This window comes from Spea bombifrons, chromosome 1 (assembly GCF_027358695.1).
Source record: "Spea bombifrons isolate aSpeBom1 chromosome 1, aSpeBom1.2.pri, whole genome shotgun sequence".
NCBI classification, from domain to species: Eukaryota; Metazoa; Chordata; class Amphibia; order Anura; family Pelobatidae; genus Spea; species Spea bombifrons.
The window spans coordinates 720578-744691 of record NC_071087.1 but is presented as its reverse complement, the minus strand read 5'-3'; the positions used below and the strand labels follow the sequence as shown (position 1 = coordinate 744691).

Genomic DNA, 24114 nt, shown 5'->3' with positions numbered 1-24114 from the left:
ATCTGCATACTGCGTTTTACATATGGTGTGATGCATGCTGGTCATAACTCACCGCCACCTTATAGAAAGGCTCTTGGAGGCTGGTGGTGATTGTTTCCTCAACTGGTTCCTAGTTTATCTCAGCCCTGGTTCTGTTATTTTTAAGGGTCAGCCTTTTGGTCAAAATCAAGTGTGTACCTGTGAAAGATGGAAAACATAACGCCTCAATGATGTTTAAAGTCCCAGCTTCTGCTCCAGGACTGGGTTCTGTGCATGGGGTGTAAGCATGAGGTTAAGTGCATTTCACCTCGGACCCCTCTGTGCACTTTTGTATCCAATATTCCCAGCCTTTTTGGCCATGATTTGCACAGAGCATATGTGATATTTTTTAACTTTTTGATTAATACAAAACAGCAAGACGGCACAGGACATGACTTTGAAGCACTGAAAACCCATGGTGGAGCCGGGTCCCCTAAAAGGTACGTTTTTTCTGGTGAGGAGGGGAATTAGGTAGCTCTTTTGAGCGCCCCCTCCTCTGAATGAGTATTCCAGTGGTCCCAACCCTTGCGGGGAAGGACCAAGAAGATACTGCCCTCCGGCAGGCCTTACGGCCGGGGAGGGGAGGAAGGGGCCGCATTTCTATTGGGAGTGCGACCCCAAAGAAAATCAAGAAGGGGACCTGGTGTCCACTGTGGCCTTACGGCACTTGGCACTTTTTTATTTTTCTTCGCAGTGAAGCACTGACCTTGGGGCTTAAAAAAATATATAAATTGGGGTAAGCCACGGTGCTGCCCTTGTTAGGTCGATAAAGCACTATATTGCTATGCTTCTGTATACTACAGTGCTGCCAAGGTTCCCACATAGCTGTGTTTTCTGCTGTCTTCTACACTAGTCCTGCCTAACCGTTGAAGTTTCAAGTTCCCGGTGGTCATGGGGAGAAGGAAGCATTGTCTGGCAGGTGTCCCCAGTTGGAGTACAGGTTGTTTCCACCACAGGCTACAAGCATGGGTGACCAGGGATAGGCAGGATAACCGACCTGGAACAGGACAGCAGACGGAGGGCAAACCAAAGACGGGGGCCAAAATAATCAGGGTGCCAGAAGACAGGATAATCCAAAATAATGTAGCTGAGGTCAGGGTGCCAGAAGGTGGGTAGACCAAAAACAAGCCAAAAAAACCAGGGGAGCCGGAGGTCAGAAAGTCCACAAATCACAAAGCCAAATCAGGGAGCCACAGGTCAGGATATCCAGAAGTAGAAGCCAAGAATCAGAACCAGGAAATCAGGAATACCGCAGAGGATAAGATTGGAAAAGTCACTCCAGGAAGGTTCAGTAACTCTGAGCACCATTTTGGAAGTGTTCAGGCTTTATATAGTGATGTCAGTGGGAGGAGGGGTAATGTCAAAGAGTATCTTTATCTTGGTGCGGCGTGCACGCTTGATCTTACTTCTATGTAGCTGTGTATCGCAGCTACCAACCCTGGAGAGGGGTAAGCAGCGGTTTCTCCGTTCAGTGGGAATGTGGACATAACAGTGAGTGAAGGAGCATGAGGGTGAGTGACAAATTTGGTTTCCAAAAATAAGCCTTGGCGCCAGCCAACTGTTAACCTTCGTATTCTACGAATATTTGCCTGTTCCCGTGTTCTTTTCAGGCGAATGTTCGTGTACGTTCTTTTTGTTTGTTTTCATCTTTGTTTTTAATGCTGTTAACCATTAGCAGCAACTTTGGTGCCAGGATTTTAAGGGTACGTAAGAGCGACTCTATTAGTCCCCGGCAGGGGGATTCTTCTGGCGTCAACCAGTGAAGAGCAGCTGTCCTTCATTGGTTGATGCCAGAAGAATCCCCCTGCTGGGACCTCTCATGACCCTCTTACTGTTCATTCTTTGATCAATGTGAAAACAGGGATAAAGTGTTTAACCCTCTTCAAACAACAGAAAAGAAGCATAAAAATAGTTAAAATGTAAAGAAAAATAAAATTGAGTAATTAATTCAATGGACCCCAGTGATGTCAGCAGTCTGGTTCATGGACCGATTTCTGAGACTTCAGTCAAAATGTAAATGTAGAAAAAAAAGCAATGAAAAAACAAAAATGGTTAAAAAAATGTAGGTGCCCAAACAACCCATATCTAAATTAAATAAACACCTTTCCTTGCCCTCCAACCCAAAAGATTAAAAAAATGAAAAAAAAATGTTTAATGAAGCATTTTGTTTCACTATGAAATTATTCTAGTAGGGGGGTGCTGCTGAACATAAATCAGGGATTTTTAATCTGGGGCATCTACTTCCTGTGAGAAATTCTAAGTAAAAAACTAAAATGTGTGGTTTTTCTTTTTTGTATTTTTACATATTAACTATTTTAAATTATTTTATGTAGACAAATGGGTTCAAAAGAGGGACCTAAAGATGAAAAGGGGGATAATGATTGACAAAATATAAAGGAAAAATGACAGAATGTTTTGGTCAATATGGTGGGAAACCCTGGTCATGAAGGGGTTAAAGTAACACAAATATTATAATAATTCAGTTTGTGTAATAAAAATATAATAAAAAAGAAAGTGCGCCTACTTATTGACTGATATTGAAATGCTGTTATAAGTAAACAGATAAAGTTTATGAGGAACCAGATCACAAATAGTAGGATTCGTCTTATTTCTCCGCTGAAACCGGTTATTAATCTTTCATATATTTTAGGAACGGCTCACCCCGGGGATCTCAAACCACAAACGCATGGAGCTAAATTCAACATCCATTGAAACCTATGAGGCTTTACTGTATAAAAGCAGAGGATCCGGCCCACGTTTATTCCATTGTCCTTCACGTTCGGCAGATGCCGTTACCCTGCGTGAGACTTCATGGAACCTGTAGACATTCTGTGACATTCTAGACACGGGGTGGCAACGATGCGGCGATATTTATCTGTATCAGACTCCTCTAAAGTGCTGTGTTGGGCGTTATTCCTGAGCGTCACGTTCTGTGGATCTGGGGCTCTGAACGCACCGGCTGCCTGCCGTCTGAAGACCATACCGTGCTACGAGGACTACGAATACTTTCAGGACGGGGACGTCGTTCTCGGAGGAGTGTTCACTGTGAACTGCTTTATGAAATATTTTGTGAAGGATGGAATAATCCGATACGTCCAATGCATGCTGTAAGTCACGGCTTTTCAATTAAATCTGGATTTCTTGTATTCTCTTCATCTGATCCTCTGTATTTACTTCCATGTGAAACCTCTTTGAAAGCCTCCTCCACCCCCTGTAGTCTTGTTTTTATGCTCGATCTAAACCACAATGTCCTGTCCTGCTTTGGACTCATCGTAACTTTGTAATAACAAATATTGTTCCTGAACTGATCTCCGAATGGGTGAAGTTTACCTAAAGACTCCAAAGATCACTGCAGGTTGTCTTCATTTCTAGAAATAAAGTCGCATATAAAATGAGTACAGGTCTGCGTAGGAGATTTGGGTGATCTTTGATTCTTTATCCCCCGGTTCATGTTTTTGCCATACCAGCGGGGGTATCGTGCAGGGCGTCTAAGAGAAGCGTCCCGTTTAGCGAGTGACCCCCTTAGAGCGCCGGGGTGGGCAGCAAACTACAAATCAGCTTCCTGGATGCTGAGCGGGGCCTTCAGTGCTTTTAACAAATACCTTTTAACTGCAGTGTTTGCTTCAAAAGGATTCTAGAACAATCTATTAACTGTTTCACAAAGAATCATGCGATACAAAGACTGGACACAATCCACAGACCAACCCCCCCCCCCAGAGAAGCCTGGACCCCGACTCTATATTTACTGGTTATTACTGGGAGATTGGGGTATATACTGCATGTGTATATTTTTATCTTGCCAAGTATCTTCTGGAAGTCTGAATTTGACGCTGGGGTTTTCAGGTGGTTTTAAAATAATTCTAGCTTCCCTATATCTTTTATTATCATATTCCAACAACAACCAGAAACGAGCTGCGTTAATATTTAACATGATCCCGTAATTATTATTTCATTTTATTCTTCCCGTCAGTCCTCAGAGTCTCCATTACAAAAATATCCTGACCTTCATGAACACCATTCAGGACCTGAACGAGATGGGCTTTTTACCTAATATCACGCTGGGGTATCACCTGTACGACTCCTGTTCAGATGGGATAAAGGCTGTCAAAAGCATCCTACAGATTTTATCCGGACCAGGACCCATCGTCCCGAATTACTGCTGCGGGAAAAAGGCCAACGTGGCCGGGATTATAGGCGATCACTATTCAATCACCACAATACCCATGGCCCAGATCCTGGGGATGTACAGGTACACGCAAGTGAGTTAAAGCTTCAATTTATGTATTTTCTTAGGTTTTGGAGACAGAAAATTGGCAAAACCATACAGAACCGACTGATCTTACAAAGGTGGCCCACCGATGACAAATTCCCTACACAGTCTAGTCCAGCGCGGTTCCATATATTTATATAAAATGAATGAGATAATAAACTGGGAGCCATTTAAAGTACGAAGCACAGATCCTAAACATATATATCATAGGATCCGTCTGCATTAATACCTCGCTCCAGACAAGGCCCTGGAATCTGCTCCAGAAAGAAGAAAACTGAAGAGAGCGCGCTGTGATTCCAGTAAAAAGTATAAACGAACGAGCCGTCTGACCGCGACCATCCCCCGTGATCCAATTCCCTTTCATCTACGAAACGTTACTTCAGAGAGGTCATGTAATGATGCAACTGATGATCTCATAGAAACATAAAATGAGATTACAGACCAATAAGAAAAAAGCTCGCTTTTCTGTTCATCTTTTACTTGTTAAGCGTTATGTCTAATAACATATCGTCTACGTCGTTTCACGGGGTTATATGACATCACTTCAGTGTGATGCAATACATTATGTAACTGTGTAACAATAAAACACACGTTTTGTTTGAAGTGTAACGTGGTAATATCCCAATAAATGCTGAGGTCTTGGTGAGGTCACAATCCTATCGAAGCCTGGGATACAGTGACCTAATCGAGAGTGATTCCAAATCAAGGAGTCCGGATTCTTGCAGGCGACGGAGTCTAACTTTGGAGTTTGAATTTGGTGGATTTAAATCTGTGACCCACGGAACCAATGCATTGATTCCATGGAAAGTCACACAGATCGCTGCCTGCGCCCGTCCGTATTGTGAGTTTTCTTGTTTGTAGATAAATATTAACGTCGGACTGTCTACACTCGGCTTATCCACCAGTTAATTATAAGGTTGGGGTGCAGCATTTATTAACCATTTCTGCTTTGGTTGATCACGTCTCTCTCATAGGTGTTCTATAAGATACCGGGGTTGATCTGTGTTTCTTTATTCCGGATTCCACAGATACCTATAATTACATTTATTATTACATTTTATTCATGGACTGCCAACAGATTCCATGATGATCCTTAAAAATATCTGGGGGACATGCAGAAGATTCAATTAGATGATCCAGTCCAATAATGGAGAAGCACTGAAGGGTTAAATGAGAAATTTGGCCACTGACAGACTTTGCCTCCAGTTCTATAACCACTGTGGGCTTCTTCTGTAAGGCCAGGACTCTGAAGGTCTCTTGCTCTCGACTTGGTCGACTAGAGTAACTGGGATAAAGATGATTAAAGACGTGTCCATGTTTTAATATCGTTGTCAACAGATTCCAAAATGTATTGTTAGAAGTGCTGAGTAAAACATACTGGGGAGAGGTCCTAGACTGGGAACGCCTGCACTCTATTGCAGACTCCTACTTCTTCTTTATTTAATATACATTAGAAAGGCTTGGCTTCATTACCACTTCACAATGCAAGTAGACTAGAGGGCAACCACAAGTCTATGTATTCCATATTCATACCGGGAGCTTTACGAGTCATTTTAACCCATTTAGACCTACGATCGATATTATTGCTATTATATTGATATCTGTAGACAGGGTGCTGTTTAGTGCAGAGTTCTACAACCCACAAGTTCTACCAACTCAACTTTGCCAAAGTTTAAGGCCCAACTTTGAGTACTTGGAAGAGGACTGGACCACCAGTGATCACCGGTGAAGGGACATTTGACCTTATTAACCCCTTAATGACAAGACAGTTTCTTACTCGTAGTACATTTTGGGGCAATGGCTCTTTTAACGTTTTTCAGTGTTGCTGTTTAGCTGTGATTTTCTTCTTTCTCATTTTGTGCTCCCACACATATTATTAATTTGCTATAAAAAAAAATACGAGTTAAAAACATGACTTTTTCTCACTTTTCTTTGAAAAATCTTTTACTCATCTGCAAAAACTAATGAAAAAGCAGGCTAAATAGATTCTACTATTTGTCCTGAGTTTAGAAATACCCAATGTATTTTTGTTTTTTTTTTTGCTTTTTTCTGCACCTTATGGGGCAATAAGTAGAAGTAACCTTTTGCTATTTCAAAACCATTTTTCCCCAAATCTGGTCATTCTGCCCCATGTGCCATTTCAGGTATCTTTGAGGCCGGCCACTGCAATTTACCCCATCAAACCGTATATTTTTGAAAACTAGACACCCCAAGGTATTTCAAATGTTGGTATTTTAACCCTTTCCATGCACTAATTCTACCACTAGCCTTTGTTTATACCTGAAGTACAACGTGTATTTTTTTTCACACACGTTGTACTTCAGGTATAAATTTACCGCTCCTGGTATATGTCCGTGTCAAACAACACCCCAATATGTGTTCAGTAACATCTCCTGAGCGCAGTGATACCCCCCGTGTATGGGTTTGTTGGGTTATTTGGGAGGTAAAAGGCCACATTTGTGAGGTGTGTAGTTTTTTGCCGTTTAGACATCTGGTCACTCTGTGCCCACGTCCCATATCTGGGGTATCTTTGAACCCGGCCAATTCAATTTACCCCTCAAATCATACATTTTTTAAAACTAGGCACCCTATGGGCATTTATAGTATTTTAACCCTTTCCATGCGGTTGCACTTTTTTGTTGATAGCCCACTATTATTTTTACATTTTTTTTTTTTTTTTTACTATTTTAATCACAACTGTTTTAGAGAGACATGGATTTAACATGAATCAGAGACAGCAAGAGAGAAAACAAGGAAAAAGTAATGAATAAATAACGGAGCGGCTGTTGAGGAACCGTGAGATACAGCAAAGAGCAGCAATGGAAATGTAATAAGGAACATTTATTATGTGAATATTGCCGCGACATATATGGAGTTATATATATATATATAGAGAGAGAGAGAGAGAGAGAGAGAGAGAGAGAGAGAGAGAAATTATGGAGTCATAAGAAAAAAGATAATATTTGAAATAATGGAGGAAGTTACTAAAAGCCTCAGCACGGCCTATAGAAGAGTAGAAAAGAAAAAAACCTTTCGAACAAGTGATGATGGTTAAAAGAAGTGGAGAATGGAGTCTTTGCTGACAACTTCTCACCATAGTATAGGCAGGCGAGATACTGTATATTGTGGTTGCTTTCAGTTAATGTAAATTCCGAATTCCCTGGCTTTCTTCTGTTTACATAGGAAGAGGTGGATGTGGAGCAGATGCTTGGGGCCGTTAGAAGAGTCTGAATTCTTAAAATGCTGAGCCCTCTCAATGTCTAGGAGCCGGGGCTTGCAGGTCATCATACAAATACAGGTCATCATACAAATACAGGTCATCATACAAATACAGGTCATCATACAAATACAGGTCATCATACAAATACAGGTCACCATGTAATTCCTTATGATCGGTGCTTGCGACTGCCTATGGGTGCTTAGAGGTCTCCAGGTCGCCTGCTTGTAAGGTTTGTGTTCCCAGTCTCCATTTTAAGGGCTTGTCGATCACCATAAAACCTTTCAAGCCATCCTATAGAGTTTGTGATGAACACTGACGTCAAGTTAAACAGCGATACATGCAAGTCTGGCTGGCAAGCAAATTTTAGCAAAGAAGAAAATTCTCCACGTGCTGCGTTGGTGCCGACCTCCTTGTAACGGACCAACCACTGGATTTCCTTTTTCCATGTCAGTTTATTGACATGAGTATAACAGAAATATAACATTTTGTTGAACTCACTTCCTGAGAGTATACATTTGTGGGTTGTCACATGTGGTTGATCGCAGCCAGGTCATCGGCCAAGCACGGAACTCATCTCACATGTTGTAACCCGCGCAGCCGAGCTCTGTCGAGTCCGTCCAGGTTAGTGCAGCAGGTCCGCAATGTTTAGCGACGTGACAGATCATTTTTCTCTCCTTTTTCAGAAGTCTCTTTTTTGCGAGCAGTCTCCTGCAATCTGCCGTTTGTACCGTATGTCCGCTCTTAATAAAGCACAAATACCGCTCTTTGTCTGTTTATTATCTGTGTATTTAGGAGAGTCTGTATAGTCAGTACACAGCATCAGGCTATTCTTTTCATATGACTTTGCAAGCCCCAAGCATTTTAGATTCTCATCTTCATGCGTTACCCCAGGAGGCTCTGCGGTCATTAGAAAGTCCAATTGCTTGTGTGCTTGTCAAGAATGCACAAGAATTAGTACATTTCAAAAATGGGAGTATGGGGGTAATATAACAAACCCTTGAGCGGTATACAAACTCCAGACCCCATATCCTATGCCTCGTGGCACGGGCAGGTTAAAAAACTACTATGATTAGGATGGAGCCAACCTCTGCCTCCAACAGCATCCTCATCCCCCCCATTCCCCTAAATATACGCAGGTTTATTAAATACGGAACTAGGGTCATATAAGTTCAGATATTTAGTACATCTGGATCACAGAAAAAGAAGATACATGGTAATGCTGTGATATAGAAATTTAGTGTATGTGTGAGTGCGTGTCAAGAAATGATGGGGTATGATAAGGGGAGGAAGGTGGGGACATTGTGGTGGTGGCCTAGTGAATTGTCATGTAATGTATAATCTATACAGAGGCAAAATCAATTTTTACTCTGAACCCACTCTGATTTACCAAGCCCCTAGGTATCTATGTTTAGGGGTGCTCTATAACAAAGACCCGGATCACTACAACCTCTCAGCAGCCCTTCCCTACTCAGAGCTCCTCCGTTATTGAAGGCTACGCCTTCCTGTTCTGTTTTCTAGAGATGGGCGAAGGTGACATAATGTCCACCTGGAGTTACTGTAGTGTATGGCTCACCCAATCAACTGCAATTCCTACGACAGGAAAGATGCATACACTACCTGCTGATGTCATAATCCATGTGAAATGTTTTTTTTTTTCATAGATCAGCTATGGTACAACTAGTTTTCGACTTTCTGATAAAAATGATTACCCCACCATTTTCCGGGCTCTCCAGAACGATCATATAAACTACTCTACTTTATCCAAGCTGCTGAGTTACTTTGGTTGGACTTGGGTTGGTATAATCGCATCCAATGATGACAGTGGAGACGAGGAAACTCAGGCGTTGACTGAGTACATGGCCATCAACGGCATCTGTCCCGCCTATTTAATCAAAACTAGCCGCATTGTAACTGCTACCGATCATATCATTGGAAAAAGGAATCAAAACATTATAAGGAAATCCCGTGCTAAGGTCATTGTTCTCTGTGGATCATATTCCATACATGTTGTAAATGCTTTAGTCAGACTACAAGAAGTTCTTAAAGACAAGACGATAATCATCGGCCCCACGTGGGCCCTAAACACGTTTTTCCTCAATAAGATGCCCGTTATATTCAATGGCAGTTTAGCACTTGACATTTATGCAAGTAATCCCTCAGCCAAGGGTGGCTTCATGCAAGGTCTCCATCCCTCAAATCACCCAGAAGACAAGCTACTTGAAGATATTTGGTTGAATTACTTTAACTGTTTTACGCAAAATCCCAAAAAAAACAAATATTATAAAACTCAATGGAATTTTCCCCTTAAAAACTGCACTGGTAAAGAGCGTATTGCCGACATCCCCAGTTTCCGTTACGCTGGACATTATTCACAAATAGTTCACGCAGTTTTTGCTATGGCTTACGCTCTAAATACTATATATCCATCCCTGAATACAGCGCATGGAAAGAAAATGGAAATAGCCAAATACAGACAGGTAGATAAAATATTTGGATTGATTAATGCATGTTACCATCACGGGGGGGGGCGATTGTGTTTGCATCAAGTTTATGTATTATTTGCGTTTCCTTAAACCCACCCTGGAGAAATGAAGGAGCACAGCTCAGACTAAGATCTGAGAGGATAAAATAACAAAAAACTTGAATCACACTGAATAAAGGTTTGCATTAGAGTCCCTAAATTAAGGGAAGAGGTGGGATTGTTCCAGTTAATAAAGAGAAATGGTGAAGGTGCCATCACAGGCTTTGAGTCTGGGCCATGTCGCACAGAAACCAGATCCTATCGCATGTGGCCGCTTTGGGAGCGGGGTTTTTTGTGTAATTTCTATCATATGTTTGTTAAGCCATGATTCCCCTTTTCCTTGTGTGACGTACCCAAACCAGTTAGACATTGTTTTGTTCAGGACAAATAGAACCTTCCTCATAAAAGACAATAATTATTATTGGCGATACAAAAAAAGTGTAGGATTTCCATTACACAGTAGGTGCCACTGCTGAACAATTACCCAATTTATGTTCAGCAACATCGTCATCATAATACTTTTACTTGTAGTGATAGAAATAAAGGATATGACTGCACTTTAAATAAAATCAACTTATTCTTTTTGAAAAAGGTTAGAAATCCCTTTGAGAATCTCTCTACTGTATTATGGATCAAGCTATCAGGCATTCATTTAGTAATGTTGTACTAGTGCTCGTACAGAGCGCCGTTACACCACATCTGTCAGCTATAGGCCAGCAATGTCGGCTTCTAAAAACAGGGCAGAATCTCCTGTCCAGCAGCAGGCCAGAGAGAGGTGCAAAAAACAAATGAGTCTACAGCAAATATCACTTCCCACTCATCTGACACAACCAGGTTCATTAAATGCAGTCTGTATGGGATGATTATCTGAATAACAGATTTTTACTAGACCATCTTGATATTTTAGAAGAATGCAACAGAGGACAGTCTCACATTTCATGGGGAAGTAACATATGCCGATCTTCTTTCAATTTTAATATGTATGGCTGTGTAAGTGAGCGTTTCTCCTCCAACATACGATTATAACAAGCATATATATGACTGTATGAGATGGCCTGCCATCATAGCAGGATTTATGGGGACCGTTTTCCAGACGACCCCAAAAACAATGTTTTCTAGAATGAATGACTCCTGTCTCCATCCAGTGGCCCCCACTTTTTGCATGGGAGGGTCCAAGCAGAGGAAGGCTGGCCCAAGGGGAAAATGCCCATAGTGAAGTTACATGACCCCGCTGCAGAAGCTAATAAAGCAGAGAGAAAGCTGTAGGTGAGGGGTGATGGAGGGAGAGAGTGAAAGAGAAGGTACAGGAGGAAGAGTAAATGTGTAAGTGAGCGTTTCTCCTCCAACGTACAATTATAACAAATGTGTAAATGGGCATATATGTGTAAGTGTGTGTTATTGTATAAGTTCAGGCAATAGGTACCAGTAATAATCTAGGTGCAAGTTACCTCAAAAGTCTTTATTTTGAGTATTGGCTCTCCTGCCATTGGGAATATGCGAGTTGAGGATTTTTTTTTTGCAAATGCAGACTTTACTTTAGTGAATTCACACTTTTAGCCAACTCTTATGTCCTCATACTTTAGTGAATTCACACTTTTAGCCAACTCTTATGTCCTCATACTTTAGTGAATTCACACTTTTAGCCAACTCTTATGTCCTCATACTTTAGTGAATTCACACTTTTAGCCAACTCTTATGTCCTCATACTTTAGTGAATTCACACTTTTAGCCAACTCTTATGTCCTCATAGTTTAGTGAATTCACACTTTTAGCCAACTCTTATGTCCTCATAGTTTAGTGAATAGACCCGATATGTTGTAGAGAATATTTTGTTCTAATTTTGAAAGGCAACTCTGTAGATTTGTCTATTCATTTTAAATATGTTTCATAAACTTCTATATAAAAGCCAATTTCTGGAAGATGATCTTTTAGCGAGTTACATTAATTATATTTTCCTTCCATATGAAGTTACACCACCATCTGAGAAGGCAGCAAATGACAGATGGTAAAGGGACTTATAATTTTTTTGATGAAAATGGAGAATTTGTCACATGGTACCGGATTATGAACTGGAAAGCCTTCAGAAATTATACATGGATGTTAGATGAAATTGGTTATTTTGACCCAAGTGACCAAAAGCTCTTTCTAGATAAAAAAATAATCCATTGGAAGAATCCCAATAACCAGGTGAGATGGCAAGCTGACTCAGCAGCTTATCAAATAACTCATTAAAAGAAAACCCATGAATTAATACAATGATTCAGACACCAGTGACAGAGACAATCATGATAATTCTGGATTTAGAATCAGCACATCAGACATAAAATATCCCCGACACATCCTGTCTAGTTAGAAATGTCTGGAGATATGTGTGTGCCCACATCTTATAAAAGTATCACCGGCTATAGAGACACTGCCTTCTTTTAATAATACAGAGTACCATATGAGTTCTACGATAGACCTGCGCATGTGTTTGAAGCCCCAAGGAACCCCTTTTGCATCCACAATGACTGGTGCAGAGTCATTACAGAGTTAGCGCCAGTTACAGAGTCCCAAAGCAAATAGGGGGGATGTAGAGTCCACCCAGCCAACCCCTGCCAACATATTTGATTACTGTTCACATGAAGGTCCGGTCCCGCGTATTGGAAAGCAAACTATGAAGAATTAAAGATTAAAAAAAGAAAAATTTTGAGAAATGTATGTTTTGTCTTTTTATTTTAGATGCCAGAGTCTCAGTGTTCGGATAACTGTTTGCCCGGAAACAGAAAATTACACAATTCTTCCATCTACACCTGCTGTTACGGCTGCGTTCCGTGTTCAGAGGGAGAAATCTCCAACATAACTGGTAGGTCATGTTTTATTATAAAAGGGGGTACAATTTGATTCAAAGGTTTGATCTTTTTAACCCCTTAATGACAAAGACCGTACATGTACGGGCTCAAAATGCATTGTTTTCAATGGGTTTAGGGACCACCCATTGTCCTTAAGGGGTTAAGAACAGTTATTGCGAACAAAGGTGGCTTTTCGTTTATAAAGTTAGAAAGATCATTGGACTCCCTTTTCTCCAGTTGTGTAAGGAAAGGGGTCAGTCCTAAAAGAATAAATAAAATGAATTACAAAAGACACATCCAAAACGTTAAGGAGCCAGAGGCCTGGTCTTTCCTTTTTTTAATGTATTGATATTGTTAGTAAGATTTCTTCTGGGCCAATAAAGTTTTTTTTTATTGTAAGAGGTAGTTATCCTTTTCTTGTAGGCCCTCATATGGCTGTGGTGAATATTTGTGGTGAATGAAGCCTGTTAGCTGTTACTTATTTTTTTTTAACTCTGTTGCAGACAGTGAAAAATGCTTAAGATGCCCAGACAATGAATGGCCTGCTCAATGGAAAAATCAATGTATTCCCAAGCTTCATGATTTTTTATCTTACAGCAGTGATGGGATCTCTATGACGCTGATATCTCTCTCCATTCTTTTTTCCCTTATTACTGCTCTTATCTTGGGAATATATGTTTCATACAGAGCTACTGCTATTGTCAAAGCAAATAACAGGAACCTCAGCTTCCTCCTCCTGGTCTCCATCATCTTGAGCTTCCTCTGTGTGTTTCTGTTCCTCGGTCGTCCTGAGGATGTAACCTGCATGCTGCGACAAACTGCTTTTGGAGTCATCTTCTCAGTAGCTGTGTCTTCTCTGTTGGCCAAAACCATCATGGTTTGCATCGCTTTCAAAGCCACCAAACCTGGGAGTTACTGGAGAAAATGGATTGGAGTAAAAGTATCCAATTCTATAGTCTTGTTCTGCTCATCTATTCAAATTATAATAAGTATTGGTTGGTTGGCCCTTGCCCCTCCTTTCCAAGAGCTGGACATGCGCTCTTATCAGGGAAAGATTATCATTCAGTGTAATGAGGGCTCGGTCATCGCCTTCTACTGTGTCCTGGGTTATTTGGGGCTTCTGGCAGCTGTTAGTTTTATTATAGCTTTTTTAGCCAGGACATTACCAGACAGTTTTAATGAGGCCAAGTACATCACCTTCAGCATGCTGGTGTTCTGCAGCGTTTGGATTGCGATGATCCCGGCCTACCTGAGCACCAAAGGAAAATATATGGTGGCCGTAGAGATTTTTGCCATATTAGCTTCAAGTGCTGGACTCTTAGGATGTATTTTTTTCCCCAAATGTTATATTATTTTATGCCGGCCTGAACTAAATACAAAAACACATTTGTTTCAAAACAGGTGAAATCTCATACAAGTATTGTGTAGTTATCATTATTAGGAAATGCTATGTATGTAACATCAGATATACAAACATAATAAAATAGCATCTCGATCCCACATCAAGATCCTTTATTGGTATCAGGATTGGACCTCCACCATTACACTACATTGGGCTAAACAGAAGGCAGAGCATAAAAACCAGTAAGGTAAATGTCTCTTTGCTTTTTACTTTTTTGGGGGATTTGTGGGGCGTCCTTGTGCCTTTTGCTGTTAAAGACCTCCATATAAGAGCCCCATGCGCTTGCGTTGGAGGTAGAATTCTATTTTCTCAACCTTCTCTACTCTGCGGCACCGGAGTGCAGACACGAGCCTGGAGCATCTACACCATGGGGCCCAATATTAATCCGGCCCTGACTCCAAATCCGGCCCTGACTCCGAATAAATAACCTTATAAATCACACTCTGATCCTCCAATCTATGGTCCAGACAGGATTATTATTAATATTATTTATTGTTTTATACAGCGCGACACACCCTGCAGGTTAAGAAGAGCTCCATGCCAATCCTCCAAATCCATTGTTATGTCCCACCTCACCATGTAAGATAGTTTGTATCCCAGGCTGAGAAACGTACGGTAACAAACGGCGATGGTGTGCTACAAGTGAGAGGAGGCAAAGCACTGCTTTATTAACGGATGTGAGGGAAACGCTGGCATGTCCGCCGTAGCAATTGTGATAAGATATGTTTGACTCTAATATATAGGCACAGGTCGCCGGGAGGAAGAGCATACTGGGCCTGAAGAACAGCGAAAAGCCGTAATTTGTGCTTACCATAAAGGTTAACAACACAAGCTATCCCACTGTCCCTCGAACAGGCCAAAGACAGATCAGGCGAAAAAAAGCGTAAGGAAGTGATCGACATATAGCCCCTAACCCAAGAAGTATGCAAGAGGGGCAGCCACTTTCTATCCCAGATACCAAACGTATGGCAAATTGTGGGCCCTGGGTATAGAAATTCGTCTTTTCCCACAAAACACCACAAAAGCTGGCAATAGCTATATGGAAAAAGAAGGTCATTTTCACCAGATCCACCCATCTAGGGGTAGGATGCGCAAACCTGGCTTGGAGAGCCTGTGTCAGTCTAGCCGCATCATGGTAATACAGTAAATTGGGTGCACCCATACCTCCGTTAAACACAGGCATATAGAGTGTCCGCTTCGCGAATCTAGCCGGCCAGTTTAACTAAATATGTTTAGCAAAGGCTCTTTGACACATTAAAAGAAAACAACGCAGAACTGGCAACGGGATAGCGCAAAACAAATATAGGCGTTTTAGGGAGACAATACGCCCCCACCAAGAGAATTGAAATTTACCGCATCTATGGATATCTTTCAGCAAATAGGCTCATAATTCCTTATAATTATACTGCACTAGGTTTTGCACAGTTTCAAGGTTGGAGGCACATAACAGCAGCACAGGCCTTACATGCTTCAGATAGCGCTAAAGGCCCTTCACATTCATAGATATAATTCTGAGTACATCATAACACCGATCAGTAAAGCAATAGCAGGCTGAGTGTAGAGAAAATACAAACAGAAGACCGCTTAGCGTGGTTTGCCTATAAGCACTGTGTAAAACTAAAGAAACAATAAAAATGAGAACAACCAAACAAAAGCAGGTGTCAACCACCTATGCGTTCTCCATGTACCCCCCATCATCAAGAGTGAACAAATAAAAAAATTATTGTCCGCCCTTTGTTTAACCTAGCACCGAAGAACCCTTTCTCCCTGTCCCTGAAGCTGCCTCTGGCAGACCGGCGATTGCAGGGAAGAGTCTCAAAGGACTTGAGGGGGCTTGTTTTTGCTGTTGCTGTTCTGCCTGGGCTTCCCTGTACAAAATGGGTATTAACCATTATTGAAGGGGTTAACGCTGCACTGACGCTCTCATGGAGCGATCAGGCAGCAGGGGAATGTTGTGTCAGGTCCCCACACAAGTCAACAAACAACCCCCTTCCCTGAAACGCGATTGCCGGTTTGCTGGCGATTGCATTTTGAGCTGAAAAAAATTAGCAGTAATAGCAGGAACACGCGTCATACGCACCGGGCAAAATACACAGGGACACTCCCAATAACTTCTCACCCTATCACCCCATCCTTAGTTTCCCAACCTCCAGCTGCCCTGTATGAACTTTCACACCTCATTGGAAAGAGTTAAAGCTAGATGGACACAAACCTTAAAATCCCCTTAGATGCCGTTACTGTTTGAATAGAAATTATTTGAAAGTGAATTTAATTTTACTTTATTTTACTTTATTTTTACTTTTGACTTCAGTTATTCTTTCTGTTTGTCCGGGGATTTAACGCTCTCTCCCTCGCAGAGAATAATTCCCAACGTGTGATCAGAGAGCTGGATATATTTATCTGAGCCGGGGCCGGCTGGTTTAATATAGCGCTGATCACAGATATATACCGGGAGCTGCAGAGCTGCTGCTGATCACACCGAGAAGGACGCGGGGTCTGTGATGGATCTCATTCTGCCCTCGGCTCAACAATTTGGAGTCATTCTGTGCCTGAGCTTACTGGGAGTAATAGCAGGGACACGCGTCACTCTGAGATCAGCTCCTGGATGCCACATCTCAAGGAAAGAATGCCTGTTTGAGTATAAATATTATCAGGAAGGAGATGTGATGATTGGAGGATTATTTACAGTTAATACCGGGATAAAAGAATTTTATTATGGAAAAATCAGATACGTTCCCTTTTATTGTATCTGTGCAGAGTAAGTGCATTTTCTGTGTTACATTTTTATCGCATGTCTGGGGCGCTCTATACAGGTAAGGTGTATGAACCTCCATCACTGGCCTTTAATAAAGAGATGGGTCACTTCCAGCGAGGCCAGCGTGACAGCCCTTTTAGGATGGTCTGGCAAGGGCTGCTGTTAAAAGACATCAGTTTCTATCCCTGTAACCCTGCTGGAGATTCCCGTGAGCTCCTCGGCACGAGATGTTACTGCAGAAGGTCCTCGGCCTGCGCAGAGCGATACCCCAAACTGGGGGATCTGAGACCTTTGGTCTAACTAAATCAGCCATAAAAAGCACAATATTTCTCCATTTTTATTAAAATCAGTGAAACGGTTAAATTTATTGATTTTGAGTGTACAGAAATACTGAAGCCTGTTAACCCTTCCTCTGCCTTGGTATAGGAAACAGTTTCTATGCACTTAGAAAGCTGTCAGTAATTTATCTGCAGGTAATGAAGACAGACAGATTTATTTACTTTAAATATTTTAATGGGGAATTTTGAGATCCATTTACACCGTGACCCAAAAACAGAGCAAATAGCATTTCCTGATAGCCCGGGGGCCGCAGATCAGCAGAATATCTTCTCTCTTTTAGGCTGATGGATGTTTATTTCATGTTGTCTGTTAGCTGAATGTTAAGTCCATTTATTTTTTGTTGGAAACAAATTTCATTAATAACTTACAGAATAAAGTATTAATAAATGAGCCTTATTTCCCCCCAGTGTCGATCGTACAGAATACAGAAATCTCCTGGCTTTTATCTTTGCTGTTGATGAGATTAACCGGACCCCGCATATTTTACCCAATATCACTCTGGGTTACCATGTTTATGATATTTGTGGAAATGCCAGGAAATCTTTACAGAATTTATTTCAAATATTATCAGGGGAAATGGGTGAATTTCCAAATTATTCCTGCCAACGAGGTAATAAATTTGCAGGATTAATCGGAAATCTTAGAACGGCTACAATCCAAGTGGTGGAGATCCTCAGGCTGTACGGATACCCGCAGGTAAGAGGCCGCTGAAAGCTCTCTGTGGGCTGAAGGTGCAGATGGCTCGGACTGATAGGATGTGTAGTTTAACTAAAAATTTACCATGAGTTTGATTTTTTACAATAAAACCAACTGATACCAGAACAGCCAAAGAGAGCGAATACTGAGTTACTATAAAGCGTTTATAATAAGGCAGAAAGATAGAAGCCTAGAATTTTGATGGCAGACAATAGTTACAGACAACACAGTTAGCTTATTGATTCTGTGTACACAGAGTTAGATGGCTGGCTAGGAGTGATGTGCGTTGCATTCCTTAGATTCTGCTACAAAGAGGAAACAGAAAAATAGAAACACAGAATGTGGCCGTAGAAACCATCCGGCCCATCGAGACGGTCTGTTTCTCCTGCTGTAAAGACGCAGACCTTAATCAGTCGTTGGTCTCGTCTTAGATTCAGGAGTTATATGTCTATCCCATGCATGTTTTTATTCATTAACTGGATTAGTCTCTATCATTTCTGCTGGTAGCCCATTTCATGCATCTACTACTCTCTCAGTAAAGTAAACCTCCCTTCCATTCAGCCTCTGAGCCTCTACTTTTACATTCTGGTCTCTTGTTGTAACTTCCCTCCTCTCCTCTGTTAAATCCCTTTATGTATTTAAATCTCTCTCTCTCTTTCTTCATCTCCCATGCTGGACAGATTGAGAACCTTTATTCTTACAATTTTTTTTCTTGCAAAGCGTTTAAGTCCCCCCCCATCTGAACTCTCTCCAGGATGTCATTATTCTTCCGGAGAAGGGGTCTTTAGAACTGTCCATAATATTCTGGGTCTGTACACTTTTTTAAAAATCTTGCTGCATCATATATTTTATATATATTATATCGTATTATATCGTACATAAACGTGTGAATTTCAGCATAAAAAGGAACTCCCACCACTCTGGCCATTATTTTTAAATAGAGCATGTAGTATATAAATGCAAACATAACGGCAGCCGTGCTGTCGGAGAGAAGGAAAACGGTGAAACGGTGGGCAGTAATACAAGTAATATTGGCATTGAGCGTGTAAACCTTATTTTTTATTTTATTGTTTTCTTAAGGTTTAAAAATATAGATCAATAAAGACTGATGCATTCAGTGGAACCATTGGTGGCTAAAAGCTCTTTGGCCTAAATAGATATTTGTATATGAAATGTAAACCATTTGAAGGCATTAAAAAATTAAACCTCCACCTCGCTAACTATTATAAATCTTATTAGATCAGCTATGAGGTATCTGACGCACTGCTCAGTGACGGGGCGCTGTACCCCAACTACTTCCAACTATTTCAAGGAGATCAGATTCAATATGAAATGATTGTGAAGTTGCTGAAACATTACGGATGGAACTGGGTTGGAATAATCACATCACAGGATGAAAGTGGAGAGCGGGAGCTCCAGGAGCTCAGCCACGTGCTCACCAGCCACGGGATCTGCATCGAGCTCATTATTAAAATGTCTGTAACAATGGAAGGAACCCATAAGGATCTGGCCGTTATTGAGAAGTCAACATCACAGGTGCTCATAGCTTGTGGAACATGTGCTATGAATTGCAAAACATTTTTTCATAAATCCACACATGTTTTGGAAAATACGACACTTATCCTTAAAGCTTCGTGGTCAGATGCGTTGTTTTTCACTTTACAGACAATGATGTCATTTAATTGTAGTTTAAGTTTTGCTCCTTCCATTAGCTTGATTCCTGGCATGGAGACTTTCCTGGATAATGTCCGTCCATCCAATCGCCCGTCTGATCCAATACTTCAAGATATTTGGTTAACGGAATTTCACTGCTTAATATCTAATGATGCGAAGAACGATCTGTTTCAAATAATTTATGACTTTACTGCTAATAACTGCACGGAAAAGGAACACATCATCAAGTTGGGACTAACAAAAATTACCTTCTCATACCCTGTGTACACGGCCGTTTATGTCCTGGCACATGCGCTGCACAATATGATTTTTTCATCGAGCAAAGAACATGAAATTAATCAAAGGAAGAATGGCTATAAAAAAAAGGTATATTATATAATGAATAAACTAAATATCTTCTAACGCGGTGCTGCAGATCCCCGGGCCACGGGGTGGGCACCACTTTTAGTTAAAATGTATATATAATATAATATAATATCATTGTGTCAAAGGGGATTCACCCCTCCAAGCCTTTGAATTCTACAGGCTCAACGCGCAATCACCGGTAAATGGGCAATCGCATTCCCAGCTTCAGGGATCAAAATTGGGCTGATGATGATCAGATCACTGCTGGCCAAAACAGGTAGACCAGGAGATCACAAATAAGAGCCAAATCAGGACAAGCTGGGTCAAAACGGGTAGAATCCAAAAGGGAAAAGAACAGGGCCAGGAAGCGGAGAAACAGCAAAGCTGAATACACTACAAAGCTACGGCCTGGAATGATGGATTTAACTGGTTTTTAAGGGGGAGGGTTGCACCCAGGTAAGCAGATGCAGCTGGTCAGTTCGTTAGCATAATGTGATCTGACAGGTGACCTCTAGAGGCTGCAACGGACATGACATCTAAAAAATTACAGCTAACCCTTAGTTTCACTAAACTGGAAATTAACCCCTTAAGGACCGGGCTCGTTTTTTCTTTTTGTAACCTGTGGGACCGAGGCTGTTTTAATACTTTTGTGGTGCTTGTGTTCAGCTGTAATTTTCTCCTCACCCATTTAGTGAACCCACATAAGTTATATATTGTTTTTTTCAGGACAAGATGGGCTTTCTTCAGATACCATTTTGATCGTATCATCTTATTTACTATAAAAAAAACATGGTGAAAAATTGAAAAAAAACACATTTTATGACTTTTATTTGAAAAATCTTTTACTCACCTAAAAAAGCAAGTAAAAAAACTAGCTAAATAGATTCTACTACTTGTCTTGAGTTTAGAAATACCCAGGGCCGGCCCTATAATGGGGCAGACTGGGGCAATTGCCCCAGGCGGCACTTTAGAAGGGGCGGCACTTTGCCGCCCCAAGCGCTTTTTTTTTTTTGTTTTTTTTTTGAAGCGGAGGAGAGAGAGAGAGGGGCACCGAGTGGTTTTCGCTTACCCGCTCGGCGCCCCTCTCTCTCTCTCCTCTGCGGCGAGTCTCCCTGTTCGGTCCCGGTGCCGGCTTGTAATGCAGAGCGCCGGAAGTGACGTCAATTTCCGGCGCTCAGCATTACAAGCCGGCACCGTGGCAGAGCAGGGAGACTCGCCGCAGGACTGTTTAAAGGTAAGTACCGGGGGGGGGATCGTACATTATGGCGTCGGCGAAGTTTAAAATGCCGCCCCCCCCCGGCGTCGGCGGGGGGGGCGGCGTTTTAAACTTCGCCCCAGCCGGCGTTAAGTCTTCGGCCGGCCCTGGAAATACCCAATGTTTTTATGTTTTTTTGCTGTTTTTTGTAAGTTATAGGGCAATACGTACAAGCAGCGTTTTATGATTTCCAAACCTTTTTTAACAAATCTGGTCAGTCTGCCTCCATCTCCTCTTTGGAATATCTTTGAAGCCGGTTAACTCAATTTAACCCCATCAAACCATATTTTTTTGAAAACTAAACACCCCAGCGTATTCCAAATGCTGTTATTTTACCCCTTTCCATGCACCCATTATACAACTACACTTTGTCAAACTTTGTAATAGTAATGTTTTTTATTCACACAAATTGTATTTTAGTTATAGATATACAGGTTCTGGTATATGTCACTGTAAAACAACCCCCCAATATGTGTTCAGGAACATCTCCTGAGTACAGCGATACCCCACATGTATAGGTTTGTTAGATTGTTTGGCTAGTAAAGGGCTACTTTTGAGGCAACACAGACTTTTAGCATCTGGTCAGTCTGTCTCCATCTCCTCTTTGGAATATCTTTGAATATGGTTAACTCAATTTAACCCCGTCAAACCATATATTTTTGAAAACTAGACACCCCAGGGTATTCCAAATGCACCAATTATACAACTACACTTTGTCAAACTTTGTAATAGTAATTTTTTTTAATTTTTTTTTTTCACACAAATTGTACTTTAGTTATAGATATACAGGTTCTGGTATATGTCACTGTCAAACAACACCCCAATGTGTTGGGACCATCTCCTGAGTGCAGTGATACCCGACATGCATGGGTTTGTCGTGTTGTTTGAGATTTAAAATGCCACATTTAGGAAGCGCGCTTTTTTTCTCCATTTTGGTCAGTCTGTACCTATGCCCTATCTTTGAGCTCGGCCACTCCAATTTACCCCATCAGCCATTTTTTTTATATTAGACACCCCTTGGGTATTTGAAGTGCTTTTATTTTAACTCTTTGTTGAGATTTTTGAGAAATTTTAGCACTTGCTCAAAATAATAAACTTTATTTTTTTATTTTAAACTTTTTTTATATTTTTTTTTACACATTTTGCTGGTACTGGATGGTTCATTTAGTGACATCACTGCATAATTATTTTTAAACCAAAAAGGGAAAGAGCAGAGGAATTGCGGGTCCAACCCAGCGGGAACAGCTGTGGTGACTCTCCATCAGTTCGGAGCACAAGCACCAAGCACAGACTAAAGGTTACCCATCAGTCCTTTCAGACATTTGATGACCTGAAGGGCGACATCGATGGCTTCCTGCAAGACTTCGAACGTCGGTGCAAGCTCCATGACATTGAGGACCGAGATTGGGTTCCTGTCCTAGCGGGGAAGCTCACGGGGAGAGCCGCTGAGGTGTATCGTGCCATACCCGACGAATGCAGTAAGGACTACTTTGAAGTCAAACAACGACTTTTGGCACGGTATGCTATCACCCCCGAGACTTACCGCCGGAGGTTCCGTGAACAACGCATGGGTCCTAAAGATACGCATGTGGAATGGGCACACCGGATGAGCCGGGCAGTCCACAGCTGGCTGCAGGGATGCGAGGCAGTCACAGCCGAAGAAGTGATCCAGCAATTTTTAATGGAGCATTTTTTTCAACTGGCAACCGGAGACATCAAGGACTGGGTAAGAGACCATGACCCTACCACTGTGGAAGAGGCGGCTCGTTTAGCAGACAAATATGTGGACATCCGCCGCCCTCTGACCCGTACTCACTACCCTTGCCCCGCTACCCAGCCAACCCTACCATGGCACAACCGCATTCCCCTGCCCCGGGACCCCAGAGACTGTTTTCCACCGCCGTCCCACGTTCTTATGCACGCCCCCCCCGGATCCTTAAGCCTGCCACTGGATGTTTTCAGTGCGGGCAGTCGGGGCACATCAAGCGGAATTGCCCAAACCTATGTCCCCGGCCAGCTCCCTCCGGGCCTCGCTATGCTGGCACCACAACTCCTTTTCTACCCCAGCAGGCTCATTGCGTGAGCCATCCCCCTGTGGTTACTGGGAACCTGATGTCTTTTGACCCTGTTGATAACCCTGTCCCAGCTGAGGATTGTACCCCTGTTTGGGGCTATACCCAGGATGTATCCCTCATACAACAGCCTAACATGGATAATAGAGAGCACCACTATCAGCCGGTCCTTGTAAACGGGAGACAGGTCGAGGGTCTGAGGGACACTGGGGCTACCCTCACACTCGTACAACCTGGAGTACTGGAAAACATAGAGCCCCTGGATTACAAAATCAACGTTCGAGTAGCAGGGGGACAAGTCCATGAAACTCCCATGGCACGGGTCCACTTGGACTGGGGTGCAGAAAATGGATAACGGGATGTGGGCATTATGCACAGACTCCCCACCGATGTGCTCCTGGGCAATGACTTGGGACTGCTAGAAAGCCGCTTTGCACCTCGCAATCCAGATCTCACAGCCACCTGCTGTGCTGTAACCCGAGCCCCAGCACGCACTGAGGGGACCCCAGTAAGTTCTGACCCTGACCCCCACCCCTGACTGACTCCCTTCCTTGGCCCAATCCAGACGTGTTCAAGCAGGCTCTCCTGTCTGACTCCACGCTACAACGTTACCGTACTAGGGCTGCCACGGGGGAAATAGGCAAGCACAAGGACCGCATTCTATGGAAAGATGGGCTCCTGTACCGGTCACCCTTAGAAGACACCTCTGATCCCCA

At 42.2% G+C, this 24114-nt stretch overlaps 1 protein-coding gene and 1 long non-coding RNA gene across 2 annotated transcripts; one reads left to right on the top strand and one right to left on the bottom strand.

The window, feature by feature from the left end:
* The first annotated feature begins 2877 nt into the window (after positions 1 to 2877).
* On the top strand, positions 2878 to 14343 carry LOC128466330 (vomeronasal type-2 receptor 26-like). Its single transcript, XM_053448236.1, has 6 exons — positions 2878 to 3125; positions 3989 to 4277; positions 9170 to 9656; positions 12071 to 12216; positions 12751 to 12878; positions 13368 to 14343. Exons 1-6 carry the CDS (start codon positions 2878 to 2880, stop codon positions 14263 to 14265), a joined length of 2196 nt encoding a protein of 731 aa, XP_053304211.1. The 3' UTR covers positions 14266 to 14343.
* Positions 14344 to 20695: 6352 nt separating this feature from the next.
* On the bottom strand, positions 20696 to 20959 carry LOC128476853 (uncharacterized). Its single transcript, XR_008347852.1, has 2 exons — positions 20886 to 20959; positions 20696 to 20847 (listed from the first exon to the last, which is right to left on the bottom strand). It is a non-coding gene; the product is annotated as an uncharacterized LOC128476853 (long non-coding RNA).
* Between the last annotated feature and the right edge of the window lie 3155 nt (positions 20960 to 24114).